Genomic DNA, 18,589 nt, shown 5'->3' with positions numbered 1-18,589 from the left:
CCCAGCCCTGGAGGTTGAGCCCTCATGAAGGGATCACAGGTGGCTGCCAGACTCCTGGCCAGGGTCCAGCAGTCATGTGCAGCCTGCACAGACAGGCTCCCTACTGCGCCTCTGTGGCAGCAGCTCCAGACCAAGCCAGAGCTCCTGAAGTCCCCCACAGCATCCCCAGGGCCCCTCGCTCTCCAGGCTGACCACTCCTCTCCACGAGCAGCCTCTGGGCTATGAGAGCTCCTCCCTCTATCCCCTGCACGCCAGCAGCCTTCTCTTCAGCCTCTCTCCTCCCTCTGCTGCTTCCCCATTCTCCTCCTTTCGAGAACTGATGTCCCTTCTTCTGTGTCTCCCATCCCCTTCATTCCCAACTAACAACATTTTCTTGCCCTTGTCCTTTCAATCTGTTCATATTGAAGTCTCCCTGTTTCCAAAAAATCATTTCTGGAAGTGAGTCCTTCATCACGTCCATGGCCTGTCTCCCTCCCCCTTCATGGCCAAAGTCCTCCATGGAAGACTCCATTTCTCAAGCCTTGGTCTCCCTCACCCCACTGCAACTGGCCTCTGTCCCTCCTTTAGCAAGGACCCGCTCGCCCTAAGGTTGGCAGCCGCCCCTTGCACGCTGACTCTGAAGGTCTTTGGTCATCGTGGCCTGCAGACCTCCCTGAGGCACCTTCTGTCTTGTCACCTCTCCTGGTTCTCCTCGCACCTCTCCCTCTGCTAGTTCTCTTATCTCTCCACCCAGTTCTTGCGTAGAACACAGCTTTCCCCTGAGGTTCTGTCCCTATTAATCCCTGCCACCCTCCAGGGTCATCTCCCTCATACTCACAGCTTCCATCACCACCTCTACGCTCCTGATTCTGGCCTCAAAGTGTTTCCTGAGCACAGACCCACATTTTCAATCACATACTGTTAATAAATATCTCCTCATCAATTTCCCAAATGCATTTCGAAATCAGCTTATCCAAAACTAACTAAGGGAAGGGGGATCGTGTTTCTTCTAGAACTGGAATTTTACAAATTACAGCCTACAGGCCAAAGCCAGCCCACCCCCTCTATGGCCCATGATGTTTTTTTGTTTGTTTGTTTGTTTTTAAAGTGTTGGGAAAAAAATAAAAACAAGATTAATATTTCATGACACATGGAAATTAATATGAAATTGCAGTTTCAGTGTCTATGAATAAAACGTCATTGGAACACAGCCACACTAACTCATTTACATGTTGTCTATGGCTGATTTTGTGTTAAAACACAGCAGAGTTGAAGCAACTGCAACAGATACCACATGACCCTCAAAGTCTAAAACATTTATTTTTTGGCCCATTGCAGAAAAAGTTCACCAACCCCTGGGCTAGGTGAAGGGCACCACCATTCTCCTTACCATCTAAGCCAGAAATTCTAAAATCAGTTTGTTTGTTTTTTAATTCACTTTCAAGCACCTGTATGGAGTCAGCTTATATACCACCCTCTCCCCAGTCCCCGCTGCCCACTCCTGGGAGCGCTCACCCTGCTCCTTCTTGAACTCGTTCTCACTCATGAACACGGGGGCCATCAGCTCCCCCACCGGTGGCTGAATGGAGACGTAGAACTGTCGATTCTGGGTGCTGGGAGGGGTGGGAGGAAACAGAGGGAGAGGAAGTAAGGCCAGCCCCTCTCCCATCACCTCCTACCTTGTCGAGAGGCAGCAGGAGAGTGAGGTCGGACCTGAGGGCCTGGCTTCCAGACCCGCCCGATCCTGACATATCCCCACTGACGCCACCTGCAGCTCTGGCTCATTTGACCCAGCCTCTGTCCAGCCCACCCTCCCACCCACACCACAGGTTCAACACATACCACAGCTGGAAGTTGGCCGCCTGGGTTGAGTCACAGAAATTAATGCCCATCACAGCAGTGGCAGATTCTCCAGGTGCCAGGGACTCTGAGGCAGGGGAGTGGGGAGGAAGGGAACCATCACCTGACAGGTCTGGAACCAGCCTAGCCCCACTGTCCCCTCCACTATCAGAGCTGCCCAGCCTTCTATTGAATCCTGGCTTTCCGGGCCACTGGAAACTGTTCCTGGTTTTGTCCTAAATTCTAAGCCCCCTTATCCTTACCCACCCTCATCCCTATTTAAGTCATCCCTGAAACAGCCTCCCAAGAGCAAAAGTGCCCCTGCTTAAACAACCAAGGCCCAGCCTTCTGCCACAAACACCTCCTGCCCTGATACGGACTCATGTGTTTGCTAGTCTGTCTTATCCACCAGGCATGGACGTGAGATGCCATCTCTATGTCCCCATAGCCTGCCCCTGGCCTGGCACAGGAGGGTATCTCCCCCGGGACCTCCCCCTCCACTCTCATCCAAGGCCCTTCCGCACCGATTTCAGGAAATTCCTGGATGCTGATGCCAGCAGGCAGTTTAGGGGTGCCCACACGCAGGCCCTTGATGGGGTTATCGGAGTTGTTGGAGAAGTAGATGTGCACAGACACCATGTGGGGGTCCCCAGAGAAGGGCTGGCGGCTGAAGGCATAGTCCACAGCCAACCCCTCGCCTGCTACGCGGTGCAGCAGCTCCTGCCGCCCAACGCTCGACACTGGACTCAGCAGCTAGAGTTGGGCGGGACAGAAATGAGTGAGAAAGAGAGAGCCCGTCCCAGCCTTGTCCCCACCTACGGCCATCCAGCAATGGGGACACAAAGCTCTCCAAAGCTCTCCAAAGGACCTCCATCACACCCCCATGCACGACTGCATACCACAGGCTGCAGCACGGAGGTGTGTCCCTCCCCATCCTCCTCACCGAGGGCACCAGAGCGGAGTCTGTGAGCGTCAGGCCCTCCAGGTCAGCAGCCAGACTGCTGGACACAACCGTGGGGGGAGACACGGGCTGGACACTGGGAGCGGTGACTGGGGGTAGAAAGGAAGACTGATGAGGGAGAGGCAAAGTGCAGTTGGCTCAGGTTGAGCACAGAGCCCTGGGCTCAAGGAGCAAACAGTTCAGCACCACGGACAGCGAGGCATGCCGCTTGGAGAAATACCTGCTAGACCCAGCCCAGATGGGGAGGTGGCCTGCTGCCCTCTGAGGCCTGGAGCTGTGTTCTGTCTGCTCTTTGCACCCCGCCCCACGCCCTCAAGACCTAAAAGAACCTGATCCAGAGCCCTGTGGACCTTTCTAAGTCACAGCCCCCAGGCCTCCTTCCCCTGGAGACTTCTGCCACCCAAACTCACAGTCCTCTAGATCAAGCAGGGAGATCTCCTTGGCTGCGGGGGCACTTTTGCTGCTGGGAGGCTGCAAGAGAAAGATGGGACGTGGGTGCGAGGAAGGCAAGCACCCTGGCCTGTTCTGGGCTGGGTAGAGACACCATGGGGAGTGTTCTGGACGGTAGGAAGCTGGCAGCGAGGGCCCGGCAGGGAGCAGAGCCCGCTCTGCCCCCAGGCTCTCACTGTTTTCCTCCTGCGGGCGGCAGGCTCCACCTGCTCCTCCTCAGACTCCGATGTCACCTCGGACTCCGAGGAGCCACTGCTGGAATCACTGCCCTCATCTGAGGACGAGCCTTCTCCTTGTCCCTCTGGCACCTTCTTCCTTTTCTTCGTCTTCCTCTTTTCACCTTCCTCCTCACTCTGTTCGCTGGAGGAAAGTGGGCAAACAGGCCTCAGGCCTGGCCTGGGTACCCCTCCTCTCCTCGCAGAGGCAGGGGGAGCCCTGAAAAATGACGGGGTACAGGTGGGGCACCTGGGCTCCTATGGCCGGGCCCAGTGAGCGCCTTAAACCAGCTCATGCCCCTCAGGCTCCGAGTCAGCGGCTGCTTCTCCACGCCTCCCCCGCGAGGCTTCAGAGCTGCCTGAGCTGGCCAGAGGAGGAGGAGCTCGGGGGCTCTGAGGAGACTGGTGAGGGCTGAGCGTTGGCCCTTGTTTTCCACGGGAGACCTAGTGGCCCACCGGCCGTCTGGCTGGCTCCCCTCTTACCTCTCGCTGCCTCTCCCTTTCTCCTCATCCTCATCCTCATCTTCATTATCAGACTCGCTGCTGGACTCCTCAGAGCCGCTGTCGCTGCTGCTCTTACTGCCCGACTCACTCTCGGACTCGGGGTCTGTGGAAGGACCGCATCAGGCCCCCGCTTACGTGCACACCCCCCACGTGCACGCCCCCCCACCACATGCGCGCCTCCCTGGGTTCCGAGCAGGCGCCCTGGGGTCCCAGCTGCAGGCTCAGCACTGAAGCCCCAAAGCCCTCTGACCTCTCCCGGCCCCAGACGCTAACTGGAACTGACTGGGACGCAGACAGCTCCACGGACAGAGACCTGCACGAGCACGCACACACCTGGGACACGCGATCCCTCAGGTGCACAAACACTGGTACAGCACCTGACAGCAGGTGCACACCCCTCAGACACACCGCCGTGCACGCACGCACCCCTTAGACACACAACTGTGCACACAGGCACCCCTTAGACATAACCGTGCGCACACGCACCCCCTCAGAAACACAACCGTGCGCACACGCACCCTTCAGACACACAACCGTGCGCACATGCTCCCCCAGACACACAGCCGTGCGCACACACACCCCCTCAGACACACAACCGTGTGCACACACACCCCCAGACACACAACCGTGCATGCATGCACCCCTCAGACGCACAACCGTGCGCACATGCACCCCGAGACAGTCACACAGGAGCACACGCAGGCAGAGCGCAGAGGGCCACACGCCGCCCATCTCCTCACCGCTGTCTGCAGACTCCGTGGGGCCTGACTCCCCCTCAGAGTCCGAGTAGAAGGGTTTTTCCTTCTCCTTCCTCTTCTCCCGATTTGAGCACTTGGTCCACTCAGGTACCTGAGGACGGGGTGGCTCCGTGTCGTCATGGTTGGAGGTGGGGAAGGAAAGCACAGGCCTTTCTTACCCCTCGCTCCACCTCTTCTGGCCCTACCTGGTCCTGTGTCCAGAAGGGAATAATGGGGGAGGGGGAGAGGGGCCCTGCCCACAGAGCGGAGGGGACACTGCTCACAGAGGGGCACTGCCAAACCAAGGAGGGGACAGCAGAGGGGAGGCCCAGGCGCACAGCACACGGGGGAGGGGAGAGAGCACGGCACACGGAGGCGAGACCTCAGTGTATTCGCCCAACAGGCCCACGTGGGTCTCAATAAGGGACAGATCTTCTTCCTGTGTGTAGGGAGCGTGTCAGAGGGCTGGGCCAGCACTGCCAGGGCCCCCTGCCGTCTGTCCCCTGTTGCAGCACACACACAGTTCCACCCTCCCCCGCTGCTGACCTCCACGTTGCGCACGGATGGGTCTGGGGCTTCCTCTGGCCAGTCTGGGAGCTCCTGGTAGCCCGTGGCCTTGGCATTGAGCAGGTGGGACAGCGAGCCCAGCTGGAAGTGGTCCCGGTCTGGGGACAGTTTTAGAGGTCAGGCCAGTAGCAGCAGTGAGGAAATGCCCTGGGAATTGCTTCCTGGGAGGGGCTGGGTGGCGACTGGCGGAGACTCCCTAGCTGGGTAGGGGAGGGGACGGATGTGTCCCCTGATGGCTCTTCCACGCTGACCGCACCTGTGGGCCCACATGCTGGAAGAAAAGGCTGTCCCGCCAGGCCAGGGCAGGGACTAAGGGACAGGGAGGTGGCCTGCAGGGGTGGACAAGAGGAGGCTCTGGGCCCAGAGATGCTGCTGGCCTGTCTGCTGGGGTCCCCTATGGGGAGGCAGCAGTGTGAGTGCGGCTTCTCCTCCAGGGCAGGGGGGCTGTAGGTGACTGCACAGCCGGGCCTGGGAGGGAGGCCCGTGTGAACCAGGATGCAGGTGTGAGTCAGAGGCCCGCCAGGCTCCGTGGGGAGGTGAGCAGTCACGTGGGAGTGTGAACAGGGTCAGGGTCAGAGGCCAGGCCTGGGCAGTGAGGGAGAAAGGGACTGTTGCCCTTCTTCCTTCCAGATTTCCCAACCTGTCCCCACTCCTCAGAATCTCCCTGTTCCTGAGGCCCAGGGAAGAGAAGAGGAACAGAAAGACACCCAGGAGAACCGAGCTTCTAGGAGGAGGCTCCTCTCCTGTGTGGGTTCCTGGGGTCCACAGAGCCAGCTGGAGGGCCCTCTGGTCCCAGGCCCCTCTCAGAGACCTTGTCATGAGAGATGGGCCTGAGGGCCAAGCCCGTGACCCTGTGACTGGAGGCAAGGCTGGAGGCTGGGGTTCAGGCTGACCTCTAGTGACTCAGCTTGCAGAGTGCTCCAATGGCTTTCTCAGGGCCTTTATTATTATTATTTTCAAACAGAGTTTCACTTTGTTGCCTGGGCTAGAGTGCTGTGGCATCAGCCTAGCTCACAGCAACCTCAAACTCCTGGGCTCAAGCGATCCTCCTGCCTCGGCCTCCAAAGTAGCTGGGACTACAGGCATGTGCCACCATGCCCAACTGATTTTTCTATATATTTTTAGTTGTCCAATTAATTTCTTTCTATTTTTAGTAGAGACAGGGTCTCACTCTTGCTCAGGCTGGTTTCGAACTCCTGAACTTGGGCGATCCTTCCATCTTGGCCTCCCAGAGAACTAGGATTACAGGCATGAGCCATCGCGCCGCTGGGCCTCTCAGGGCCTTTATAAGCACACGCCCCTCCTTTGTGTGCGGTGTCATGTTCCAACTTCCTGCGCCCCTGGTATTTAAAATCTGGCTACAGACCCCCAAGCCTGTGCCTGCTCAGGGAGGGAGATGAAGGGGGAGCAGGCGGGAGGGCAGGAAGGCGGACGCTCAGGTGGGAGGTGGGCAGTGGTTGTGGGTGGGTGGAGGAGCAACTAAGCCTCGGTGCTGCAGGAGAGCGAAAGGGGTGAGCCAGCGGCAGGACTGGCATCCCCAGGGGTCCTGCCCACAGAGCCTGGTGCCTGGCTGAGGCTCAGCCTGGGGGAAGCTGGGGCTGGGTTCCAATTCCCGGCCTTCCCTGAAGGAGGTGACCCTTGGTTTCAGCTCCCACCTTTGAAGGAGGACTCCAAGACTGGGGCTGGTTTGGGTGCCAGGAAGAGCTTCTTGGCATGGCGGCTGAGGGACCCGCCCTGCTCCGAAGGGACAATGAGCTGCCGGGTGAAGCGCGCTCGGTCGCGGATATCGTAGTTCTGGTCGTACTTGGCCAGACTCAGCACGTACTGGGTCAGCAGCTTGGTCTGGGGGAACGAGAAGAGGGGTCAGCAACTGACAGAGATGGTGGGACCCAGGAGGCTCTGAACCAGCTGATCTGCAAGCCGACACCTCCAAGCAGAGCTCCTCCTCTAGCCCTCCTGACTAGCTGCCTCCCCCCGCCGGCGTTCCCTGTCTCCTCCCGACTCTCTGGCCCTGACTCCTGACCCCAGCTTTGACAGCTGCCCCTTTGGATTCTCCTCCCTCTTGGCTCTAGACTCCAACCTTCCTCAAGTTTGTGGTCCCACCACCCCAGGCCCAGCCAACCTCTTTACTCTGGGGTGGCTGGGTGAGTGGAGGTCTGGAACATTCTGCTAGACCTCACAGTTTCCAGGCTCCACCACCTGGGGGGGAAACTAGACAACAAAAACAGAGGGGGGAGGAACAGGAGTCCCTTTGGCAGGGATGGCCCTCATGCCCTAGTGACCCACAGAGTGGTTTCTGAGCAGCCCAGGGTTCTCAAAGCCCCCAGTCCTTCCCTAGAAGGTTCTAATGGGATCAGAGCAAACTGCAGCTGCCCGCGGGTTTGCCAAAGTCACATGAGGTTCACAGTCTGCAGTCGAGGCAGCTACATCCAAGGACCTAAAATCTCCATTTTCTCCCTTCATCCTCTGGGGGTGGGGAACCTGTGGCCCTGAGGCCACAGGTTCCCTACCAACACATTCACCAAGTGGCCTCATTTACTGCATGGCCTCTGTCACTAAGCACCTAGCTAGGTGCTCCGTGCCATCTCATTTAACCTCCCCAACCCTTCAGAGAGCCCGGCGTCACTGCTCCCACCTTACGGAGGAGAAGCAGAGTCATGAAGTGACTTCTCCCGGTGGAGGAGCCCATGGGCGCTGCACCCAGCCTGCACCCACTGCAACAGCAGCCCCCACCTGCTTCCCTCGCTGCCTTCCTGCCGACATAAGGAGGCTGCCCTGCCCCAGGCCTCCCTGTCTCCATCTCTTGCGACCAGGATCAAAACCACCAGCCAGAGTGCCCATGGGCAGCAGAATCAATAGGAGGGAGCCCAGAACCGACTCTGGTCTTCCTGAGGTTTATGGTGACATACTGTCATGCCCAGCCTTGACAGGGCTGACCCAGCCCTTCCGGCAGGGAAATCAGGCAGATGTCCAGGAGGGGCAGAGCCCCCCGATGCTGACCCGGAGTCAGAGCAGCTGCTGTGGCAGAACTGCCCCACACCACTCTGGAGAGCCACTGTGGCTCCACCCTCCGACCTACAACGTGGCCCACAGGGACTCTGGCGGCCTCACATTTGGCTCAGTCTCTTCCAGCATAGCGGCACCTGCAACGCTGCTCTAGTCACAGATAAGCACTCCCACCCATGCTCCCCTAATATAATGGGTTAGAAAATATGAAAATAAGATGACGCTATCACAGTGGACCTCATTACCAACCTGCCCTCCCTTGGCCAGACACCGTCTGACCAGCGAGGCTGCGGGATGCCCTTAGCAACGTGGTCCGTTATCAAGGTGCTGCTGATCCCCACTTTGACTGGGACAGTGTCCTCCACAGACTACCCCCTGCCCCTATAGTCCTTGCCTAGTTCTAGAAAGAATTACTCAGGATCTGGATCCATCTGTCCACAGCCTTGACTGTGTGTCAACAGCCAACAAAAGGCGGCACTGGCTCACCACCCCAACACTGCAGGATTTGCCTGTAACACTTCATCACCCTTCTCCACCCCAAGGACCCATTCCCCAGGGACAGGACCCCTGCCCACCTAGCCAGGACGTGCAGGAATGACAGGCTTCTCATGAGGGCCTATGAGACACGCTTCGGCACGCCAAGAACAGAACAAGGCTCCCACTGACCAACAGGCTCCAGCTGCCAGGGGAGCATTCTCAGTGGGGAACACTGACTCCTCCCTTTCCATAACCTATGCCAACACACCTGCTACCTTGCAACCACATATTAAACCATGCTTAGAAAACTGGCTATTCAGAAGAAATAAAATAATCCTCAGCTCACACACTACACACAAATAAGCTCTAGATGGATGTGGCAAACAGACCCTAAGGTCTTCCCTGCCAGTCCCTGCTTCCAGGTATTTATGCCTTTGAGCAATCTCCTCCCCTTGGCTAGGGGCATGACTGAGACTTGGTTCTAACCAACAGGATATGGCAAAGGTAATGGGGTGAAGCACAATCTTAATGTCTCATAGGATTACATTTCACTATGCAAGACTCCATCTTGCCAGCAGACTGGCTCTCGAGGCTTTCTTCCTTGCGGCTTTTAAGAAATACGTGGCCATGTCGGGAAGCCCACATGACAAGGAGCTAAAGGTGGCCTCTAGAAGCCGAGGGCAGTGCCCAGCTGACAGCCAGTAAGAAGCCAAGGCCTCAGTCCTACAACTGCAAGCAACTAGATCCTGCATCGTGTGGGCTGGCAGTGAACCCTTCCCTGGCAGAGCCTCCAGATGAAAATCCAGCCGTGGCCGACATCTCAGTCACAGCTTCACATAAGACCCAACTAATCCACACCTGGACTTCTGACCTATAGAAACTGTGAGAAAATAAACAAGTGCCATTTGAATCCACTAAGTTTATGGTGATTTATTACACATCAGTACAAAACTAACACGATGGATTTAAAAATGTGAAAATAGAAAAAAAAATCTGGAGGAAATTCTAAGTGAAAATTTTAATTGATATGTGAATGGGAAAAAACTTCCTAAATATGAAAGCATTGGAAGGAAACAAATGAAAAGATTAAAATATTGGACAACACACAACTTCTGAATAACTATATATAGGTACTAAAAAGTTCTTTTTAAAAAAGCTAAGGAAGTATAAGACTAATAGTGGTCTCTTCTAAGTGGCATATTTATGGATAGTTTAAACTTTTAATTAGTATTTTTCTGGATTTTCAAAATGTTCTCTGAGAAGCATGCATTACCTTTAGAATATATATAAAAAAAAAAGTTAAGTGTTTTTCTTTCTTAATTCTGCAGAATTGATCAGAATCTTCCATTCACTGTAGAGAAAGTCAAATGGGATGGCTATAGTTCCCACTGTGCCCCAAGAAGACCCTCCCACACACATCTCACCTGGCATATAACAGCAAACTCACCCACCAGAAGCATCCCAGGCCACTGCCCCAGGTGCTACATGTTCAAGTGACTGTAACCACCACCTTCACTACCACTACCCCCTCAAGCCCGCTGTCAGAGCATCTATTGAGCCTTTGTGGCCTCTGGTCTAGAATCTGATCATCTGCTGATCAACAGCAGGGCAGAGGCCTCATCTTGGTCATCTCCTTGGCCTCAGTGTGGGCCAGGATCTGGTGTGCAGTGGGGTAGGAAGTTGGGGCGAGTGACTGGGACTGCTGGGGCCTTTCAGTAGTCCCAGACTATCACCCACAGTACCAGGAGGTGTAAGGAGGGTCTGGTGTGCACTGGAACCACCTCCCTTCTAGTACAGCAAGGAATCCCCTCTCTCCACAAGTCCCAGGAGAGGCTGGGAAGAAAGAAGGGAGGACAAAAGTTCTCTTCATTAAATCAAACAACCATTTTAAGGGGCCTACGTCTGCAAAGACCCACCTTCAGGTGAAATGTTGGAGGCAAGGACCCCCAAAGACCCTCAACTCCCCTATGACTCGTCCTACGCACGGGCTTTGCCCTGGAAAATTCCTAGGACAAAAACAGCACCCCACCCTCCAGCTATAGCTCCGAGAAGAATGCGTTCCATGACGTGCTGACCATGGAATGCTCCAAGATGTGCTAACTGCAATTGTTCCCGACCACCTGCCAGGTTGGAGATGAGTAACCAGTCACAAACAGCTTCGATGCCGATAAGACGCTGATTGGGGCTGATTAACCCAGACCCAAGCCTCATCGTCACCCCACTCTATTTTTCTGTTTCTACTTCCTTGTTTCTGTATGCTTATAAAACCTACTAAGAATCCAAGTAAAGTAGACCTTGACAACCCTTTGCTTGGTCTTGTTCCTTTCTCTCGCCCATCTCTTTCAGGCACGGTCCCCCTTGACCCCACGAGTAACAGAAGGTCCCGTGGGTCGGGACAGTGAAAGGTGATCTGGAGGTCAGTGTCCCTGTGCCTGAGCAGCCTATTCTGGATGCCCTGCTGGGGACCGGGACCCCTTGTGCCCTGCCTTGGAGGAGGCTTCAGCTGTATATAGCTACACAGTTGTCTACACTAGACCTGGCTACAGCTTACTGCTCTGTGCTTAGAATGTTTATTTTTGTCCTGTTTCTTCTACTTGGCTGTGAGCATTTGGAGGCCAATGACATGGCCACATCCCCAGGACACAGTCCAGTGCCAGGTAAATAGCAGACACTCGGGGAACGTGTGCCGAATTAACGAGCAAATGCACATGCAGCTAACAGCAACAACCTGGGGAAACGCACACGGACGGGTGCAGGCTTATGAAAACGTGCCGACCTTGCCAGCCTCGGGGACTCAGAACCCTGGCTTGGTCCTGGGCATGTCAGGAGCCTACCTGGGTGGCACCCATCCATGCTGCTTCACCTTTCAAACATTTCTCCCACAGGCTCCTTCCTCCCATCCGAACAAAGGCAGCACACGATTATTTGTTCAAGGATTGAATGCCTCCCCACGGCGCTCCATTCTAACCTCCCTCTCTCTGGTCCGCTTCCCCACAACACTGAGACCACAGGCTCAGCACCTGGTTGCCTCCACGTGGGGCTGCTGTCCTTTCTGACTCCCGATAGGGGTTCCAGCACTTGGTGACCATGCCTGCCCCAGCATGAGGCTCTGGACCTCACTCTAGCCAGCATGGATCAAAGGAGTCACTGAGGAAGCACAGGTGCCACCATCCAGAGAGTCCCAGGGTTTGGCACAGAGGCCACCTTGAGGGCTGGCAAGGAGGCTACCCTCTCCAGCGTATAGGCCTGCTGCAGAGCCCAGCCACTCCCCCAGACGCTTTGCTTCAAGGGTTAGTAAACTCTTTCTATAAAGGCCCAGAGAATAACAATTTTAGGCTTTGCGGGCCATGCCGTCTGTTGCAATTAGTCATCTCTGCTGTTGTAGTACAAAAGCAGCCACAGATGACGTGTAAATGAATGAATGTGGCTGCGTTCTGATAAAACTTTAAACCGTATTTATAAAAACTGGCAGCAGGCTAGATGTGGCCTGTGGGCAGTAGTTTGACAATCCCTGTTCTACTTAACTTAGTGGACAATGAGTGTGAAAACTGTCATGGTGTTACTGTCCCCAACACCTCGCAAAGCTCTGTACACTGTACTTTATTCTCAGGAGAATCTCTTGGAACCACCTCAGGGGATGCAGACACCCGAGAGGTTCTTAACACCCTCATATTCCTGCTTAGATATACCTCATCCTTGGCTACGCCACCTCTGCTAACGTTTCACCTTCAGAATGACAATGGCCATTAGTACCACCCAAGCCCTGAGCAGAGACTGGCCCCCTTGTCGCTGGCACAGACTGGCCAAGCATCGCCAAGCTCTGAGAGGCGGTGCAGACCACGTGTCCTGGGCCTCGTGCTCTCCTGGCAGTGGCAGGCACTGCCTTAGCCCCAGCCAGATGTGCCTCCTCACAGCTCTAGTGTTCCAAGGGTGGCAGCTAGGGACACTGCTACTAGCAGATTGAAGGTCACAGCCTCACAAGAGAGCCATTTCAACAGTGACCACCAGCCTAACCAGACCCTTGTCCTTTAGTCCCCAGAATTGCTGTGGACACTGGGTACCATTGGTTACCAGGACAGACCAGACACCTGCCCTGATTTCCTTATTATGCAAGAGGAGCTGGTGGTAGGGCCTGCCTAGGGAGGGCCAAAAGAATGTTGTCTAGGCAGTTTCTGGGGACCAGGGTATTTTGGGGGAGGGCATCTCTCAATCTTTACCTGTTTTTTGTTTGTTTTTGAGACAGGGGCTTGCTCTGTTGCCCAGGCTGGGGTACAATGGCATCATCATAGCTCACTGCAACCTTGAACTCCTGGGTTCCAGTGATCCTCCTGCCTCAGCCTCCCAAACAGCTACGACAATAGGCACACGCCAATGTGTCTGGCTAATTTTTCTATTTTACTTTTATTTTTTTTGTAGAGACAGGGTCTTGCTATGGTGCTTATACTGGTCTTGAGCTCCTGGCCTCAAGTGATCCTCCCGCCTTGGCCTCCCAAAGTGCTGGGATTACAGGCATGAGCCACTATGCCTGGCCAATCTTTACCTGTTTGGAGTTGGTCAGGTAGAGCTTGGCTGCTAGGTTGATGATCTGTAGCTTGACGATATCCTCTTCTGCTGTGAATGACTTGGCCATTTTTCTCAGGACATCAGGTGCAATCCTGGGGACGTGCTCACAGTACTCCCCGATGAGCCACAGGATGCTGGCTCGGGCCATGGGCACCTGCCAGGGTGGGAGAGGAGTTAGGACTGGGGTAAATGTGGGGATGGGGGTAGGGACATGGACTGCGATGGAAATGGCACTCCTCCCACCTCTGATGGCCTGTTGTCTTACAGGTTCTCGGAAATGGGAGGGGGGGCAGTGGGAGAGAGGTTAAAACAGGGGTCCTCAAACTTTTTAAACAGGGGGCCAGTTCACTGTCCCTCAGACCGTTGGAGGGCCGGACTATAGTTTAAAAAAAACTATGAACAAATTCCTATGCACACTGCACATATCTTATTTTGAAGTAAAAAAAAAAAAAAACGGGCAAAAACACCCACAGGTGGCCTTGCAGGCCATAGTTTGAGGACGTCTGGGTTAAAAGATGGCCATTTCCTGGACAGCATCTCTCCCCTTCCCTAGAGCTCGTTAGCATGGGCAAAGCTTTCAAACCCCAAAGTCAGTCATGGTTTAAAAGACTGATTTTCTGGACTCATTGTACCCTCTCTACTTTATTGCCATGTTACTCTTCCTGAATCTTTAGGAACACCTTCTTTAGATGTTTCACTGGGCAGTGCAACAGAAAAACACAGGATTTGTCAGTCAGCTGTCCTTGGCTTCAGAGAGAAAACAAGAGTGGCGGTAAAGGTCACGGAGCTCAGCAAGGGGTCCTCCCAAAGGGAAGGCAAAGCTTGGGCAACAAGGTCAGGGTCACATGGTCCAGCATCTCTCCTCTTCCTATCTAAAGACATTTCAGAGCCAATGTGGAAGGCTTGGAAGTTGATTTTGATAAGGCTAGAGTATTTAGTAATAGGGTCTTGAAATCATGGGGAGGACACTGGGTGAGGAGAGAAACACGTGGCTACTCCCTCACCTGGATGTTGTCCGTGAGCTTTGCCAAGTGTTTGATGATCTCTCCATGTTGTGCCGGCTGCATCTGCAGCAACTTCTTAATGACAACCACTGACTCTGCGACCACAAGCTCTGTGGAATGAAAATGAGTGTGTGGACCCCAGGACAGTCAGATGGCCAAACCCAGGTGTTGGACACATCTGCTATGTCCCCAGGCCCTGGGATCTCCTCCTCAACCCCCTGCACTTCTCTAGCAGCCCTCGGAGGTGTAGAACACCTGGACACCAATCCAGGCAGACAGACCAATGGACACACATTGTGCCTAGACAGACAGGTGGACACCCACTGGCCAGTGGAATCAGACACACAGGCACCCCTGATCACCAAGGTCAGACACTTGGCCAGCCAAACACTGACCATCGCGGTTGGACAGCAGCTGCACCAGGCCATTGAGGCAGGTGTCACGGACTCGGCCGATGTTGGTTGCACAGCGTCCGATGGCCTGGATCGTGGCTGCCACAAAGTCCTTGTCCATGCTTCGAATGTAGGTCTGTGAGACACCAGCACAGAGTCACCCTTAGCAGGCAGTGACTCTTCGGTGACTCTGCAGGCTTGAGGATGACCTTTAGGAAGGCTGTGAGCCCTCATTTTATGACTCATCATGCCAGAGATTAAATCTTGGAAGAGGGAATGACACTTCCACGCCACACCCAGTGACTCCGCAGCCCAAAGCCAGCAGAAGGCATTGGAAGGGAAACTAAGATAACAGTTTTTCCAGCTTTGGGCTCTTATGAGGGGGTGTGACCCACCAGAGCAATTCTCACTGGGCACAGGGATCTAAAGGGCCCCTCTCCTGGACCCATCCAGCTGGGAGAAGCCTTCCCCCCCAGCTTGTACCTGGAATTCTCGTAGGACAGTAGGAATGTTGGTCTCATTGGCCAGGTTGGTCAGCACCTCCAGCTGCAGGGATGGGTGGAGAGGCACAAAACAGGTGGGGGGTGGTCAGTGGGCTTTCTATGCTTTCATTCCGAGTACACCTCACAGACCAGAAGACAATCCTCAGGACAGCCCTGCAGTACCCTTAGATTAATGACAGAACTGACAGGTCATGAAACTTGTCTGAAATTCAAGAGGACCGGTTTGCCTCTTAAATGAATGCCCCACAGAGTGTGCTTAGAGTATGATCATGTCGGCCCCATTGAAAACTTAAAGCTTCCTATTGATTTTACAACAGAGATCGACACCTTTACCACGGTAAGTTCTTGAATGTTCTGCTCCTGGTCTACCTCGGCTCTCCTACCACTTACCCTCTAGCCCGTTAGGCCCAGTCCCACACCCCTTCCTGTGTCCTGTGTGTGGAGTGTTCTCTTCTCCACCCCTGCATAATTCATGCATAATTCAGCTGAGTTCTCAGGCCTCAGCTCAAGCCTCAGATCATCAAGGCAAACTTCCCCAACACCAGACTAGATGAAGTCTCCCTACGTTATGCCCTTATAGTGCTCTACACGCCTTCTTACCATATTTTTATTTTTAAAATTTTGTTACAGACAGGGTCTCACTGTGTTGCCCAAGCTGGTCTCAAGCGATTCTCCCACCTCAGCCTTCCAAGTAGCTGGGATTAAAGTCACGAGCCACCATTCCAGCTTCTTTCTTACCATACTTTATATACAGATTTTTACATTTATCTTGTGATGAGCTGCTTAATGTCTCCTGCTCCCCCTAACCAGACTGTAAGCTCCACAAGAACAGGCCCCTGATTAGTTTGCTCCATCTCGTACCTATAGATCTGCAGTCCCCAACCCCCAGGCCGTGGCCTGGTACTGGTCCGTGGCCTGTTAGGAAACAGGCCTTGCATCACCAACTGAGCTCTGCAGGCCCGCACCCCACCCCTGGTCCATGGAAAAATCGTCTTCCGTGAAACCAAAAGGTTGGTTCCGTGCCAAAAAGGTTGGGCACCGCTGGCTTAGGTGCAGCAACATGGCTGATACACAGTGGATGTTCAGAAGGGTTGGGAGGATTAACTGTTGCTGAAGGAGTCACTCAACAAAGAGAGGGAGCAGCGCAGGAGTGGAGTGGAAGCATGGGCTCCCGCCACTCTTCCTGTCTGCGTGTGTTTGCACAAAAGCCGGAAGGGGCAGGTGTGAGGAGGCCGCAATGCCGTGGCTGGGAAAAAGAAAGCTGCAGTGGGAAAAGCATGAATCTTGGAGTTACCAAGGAGTTGTGTGACCTTAGGGTCGTCACCTCGCTTTCCTGACTTTGCATTTTCGTACAATGGAGATAATGTACGCTTCCTGGAGTTATCATGAAAGTCCAGCTGCTTCATATGTGGAAGAGTGGGAGGTGTACAGCAGGTACCAGGCAAAAGGCAGTTGCCTGCCCCCCACTCTCATTGGCCCGGCTCCCTGGACACACAGCTCCAGCTGAGGCAGCCATGGGCTCAGAAACAGGCACCAAGGGGACTATGGGAGTTGTTTGGGTGGGTGTGCGCGGTAGGGAGGTGGGCGCGCTGCATGCACTTCCGTCCATCACTCACCTTCAGGATCTTGATCTGCGTGGGGTCGGTAGACCTGATGTAGAAGCTCTTCAGGTAGGGCTCAAACATACCCTGCACGAGAGAGGCAGCGCCAGGCAGCTCCACCGCAGCCCAGGCCTGCCTGCCTCTCCTCCACAGCCACCCTCCTCTGCTGGCCCCAGGCCCAGGATCCTTCCACCCCTCACCTCTGTCCTCCGCTCCAGTCCTCCCTCCCCATGGCAGATCCGACAGCTCTTTATTTACTGGGCACCCCCTCAGCCGCCCTTCAGGATCCAGGCCCCGCTGCCTGCCTGTATTTGGGGTCTCCCCTTCCCATGCTCTGCACAGCCAGGGGTCTGCCATCTTGCCCATCTGTCCTCCGCCCGGGAACCGCCCCGACAGCGCCCCAGAGCCCGCTAGAGCCGCCCGGTCAGAGAGGGCGGGCGTGGCCGCCTGCTCACCCGGCGCTTGATGGACATGGTGGCCACGTTCTGCAGCACGACATACTGCACCTCACTGCGGAGAGACGGGTCAGAAGTCCCTGGACCCCTCGGTCGGGGCAGGGGCAGCGGGTGAGGGAGTGAGGGGACGAGGGGTGGGCCAAACAGCTGGGAGGAGAGGACGCGAGGGAGGCGGTAGGCTTACAGTGAGGAGGGCGGTGGGGCAGGGGGCGGGGCCAGGCCGGTGGGGCGGGGCCAGGGCGGGAGGGGCGTGGACAGGGGGCGGGGCCAGGGCGGCCCGGGGCGGGGCCAGGGCAGCCTGGGGCGGAGCCAGGGCGGTTGGGGGCGGGGCAGGGGTGGGGCAGGGCAGGGGGTGGGGCAGGGCAGGGGGTGGGCGCGTGCGGGGCGGGGCGGGGCCCACCTGTGGCTGCGCAGCAGGCGCACGAGCGCCTTGGCGATGACGCCCACCTCGGCCTTGGGCGCCAGGTGGAAGTAGAGCTGCGCCACCGCCATGACCACGGCGGCGCTGCGGCTCTGCAGCAGCGGCTTCGTGTTGCGCAGCAGCAGCCGGTGGTCGGGGTCCATGACGTAGGGCTTCCGGGCGGGCAGGGTCGAGGCCGCGGCCTCCTCCGACCCCGCACCCTTGGCCTCGTCCTCCTCCGAGCCGTAGAAGGCTTTCTCCGGGTTCTCCTCCAGCAGGGATTCCTGGAGGACACAGACGGGCGTGGGCGCCGCCCCTGGCGCCGCTCCTCCCCGGGACGGGACGCGGCCCGCGGGGCCCACTTACGTTCTGGGTGGGGCTCAGGAACTGCGTGCGGGCGTAGCGCGTGAGCATGCTGATGATGACCACCTGGCCCCACTCCTCCACGTCGATGAGCAGGTTGCACAGTTTCCGGTAGTTTTTGTGTATCAGGTCGATGCGCTCTGGGCAAACCTCCTCGAAGGCCATCACCACACTGCCCGCCACCAGCTGGGGAACGGACAAAGCCAAGAGAGGGTGACCGTGAAGGACAGAAGGGCCACTTCCGTCACCACGCATCCCGGTGTGCCCATATACACGCACCGTGGTCTTGTCCGCCAGAAGCTTCTCAATGACTTCTATCAGCTGATCCTTCTGGTCGGAGTCCAAACTGAGGGGGAATTGGGGAGGGGAAGTTGACCCACGCCAGCCTTCCGAGCGTCTGCCCAATCCATGCTCACCCAACCTTACTCATAAAGAGGTGTGAGCCCCACCTCCGTTGTCCTCCATCTGTCAGTTCCCCAAACTGTCTTAAACCCTCTGAGGAGCAGCCTGCAAGACTTGAGAGGCCAGGGGCGTGTTCGGGGCTTAGGACCCCCCCCCCCGGGGGGGGCTTGG

The 18,589-nt window shown here is 55.9% G+C and overlaps 1 protein-coding gene across 2 annotated transcripts in view; it reads right to left on the bottom strand.

Annotated features, from left to right (window-relative positions):
- Positions 1–18,589, bottom strand: part of AP3B2 (adaptor related protein complex 3 subunit beta 2) — a 41,700-nt gene that overhangs the window by 7,753 nt on the left and 15,358 nt on the right. For both annotated transcript variants that reach the window (XM_012763227.2, XM_012763228.3), the window contains exons 6-24: positions 18,296–18,362; positions 18,020–18,202; positions 17,654–17,937; positions 17,254–17,308; positions 16,814–16,885; positions 15,178–15,240; positions 14,698–14,830; positions 14,303–14,412; positions 13,276–13,452; positions 6,908–7,094; positions 5,232–5,350; positions 4,689–4,797; positions 3,928–4,051; positions 3,406–3,589; positions 3,190–3,250; positions 2,762–2,868; positions 2,343–2,571; positions 1,822–1,906; positions 1,495–1,592 (exon numbers count right to left, since the gene is read on the bottom strand). In XM_012763227.2, coding sequence (XP_012618681.2) covers positions 1,495–1,592; positions 1,822–1,906; positions 2,343–2,571; positions 2,762–2,868; positions 3,190–3,250; positions 3,406–3,589; positions 3,928–4,051; positions 4,689–4,797; positions 5,232–5,350; positions 6,908–7,094; positions 13,276–13,452; positions 14,303–14,412; positions 14,698–14,830; positions 15,178–15,240; positions 16,814–16,885; positions 17,254–17,308; positions 17,654–17,937; positions 18,020–18,202; positions 18,296–18,362 — 2,447 coding nt within the window. The remainder of the gene's footprint in view (positions 1–1,494; positions 1,593–1,821; positions 1,907–2,342; positions 2,572–2,761; positions 2,869–3,189; positions 3,251–3,405; positions 3,590–3,927; positions 4,052–4,688; positions 4,798–5,231; positions 5,351–6,907; positions 7,095–13,275; positions 13,453–14,302; positions 14,413–14,697; positions 14,831–15,177; positions 15,241–16,813; positions 16,886–17,253; positions 17,309–17,653; positions 17,938–18,019; positions 18,203–18,295; positions 18,363–18,589) is intronic.

Source organism: Microcebus murinus, chromosome 7 (genome assembly GCF_040939455.1).
Source record: "Microcebus murinus isolate Inina chromosome 7, M.murinus_Inina_mat1.0, whole genome shotgun sequence".
Lineage (NCBI taxonomy): Eukaryota > Metazoa > Chordata > Mammalia > Primates > Cheirogaleidae > Microcebus > Microcebus murinus.
The sequence above is the reverse complement of the archived record's forward strand: the minus strand, read 5'-3'. Positions and strand labels throughout refer to the sequence as shown.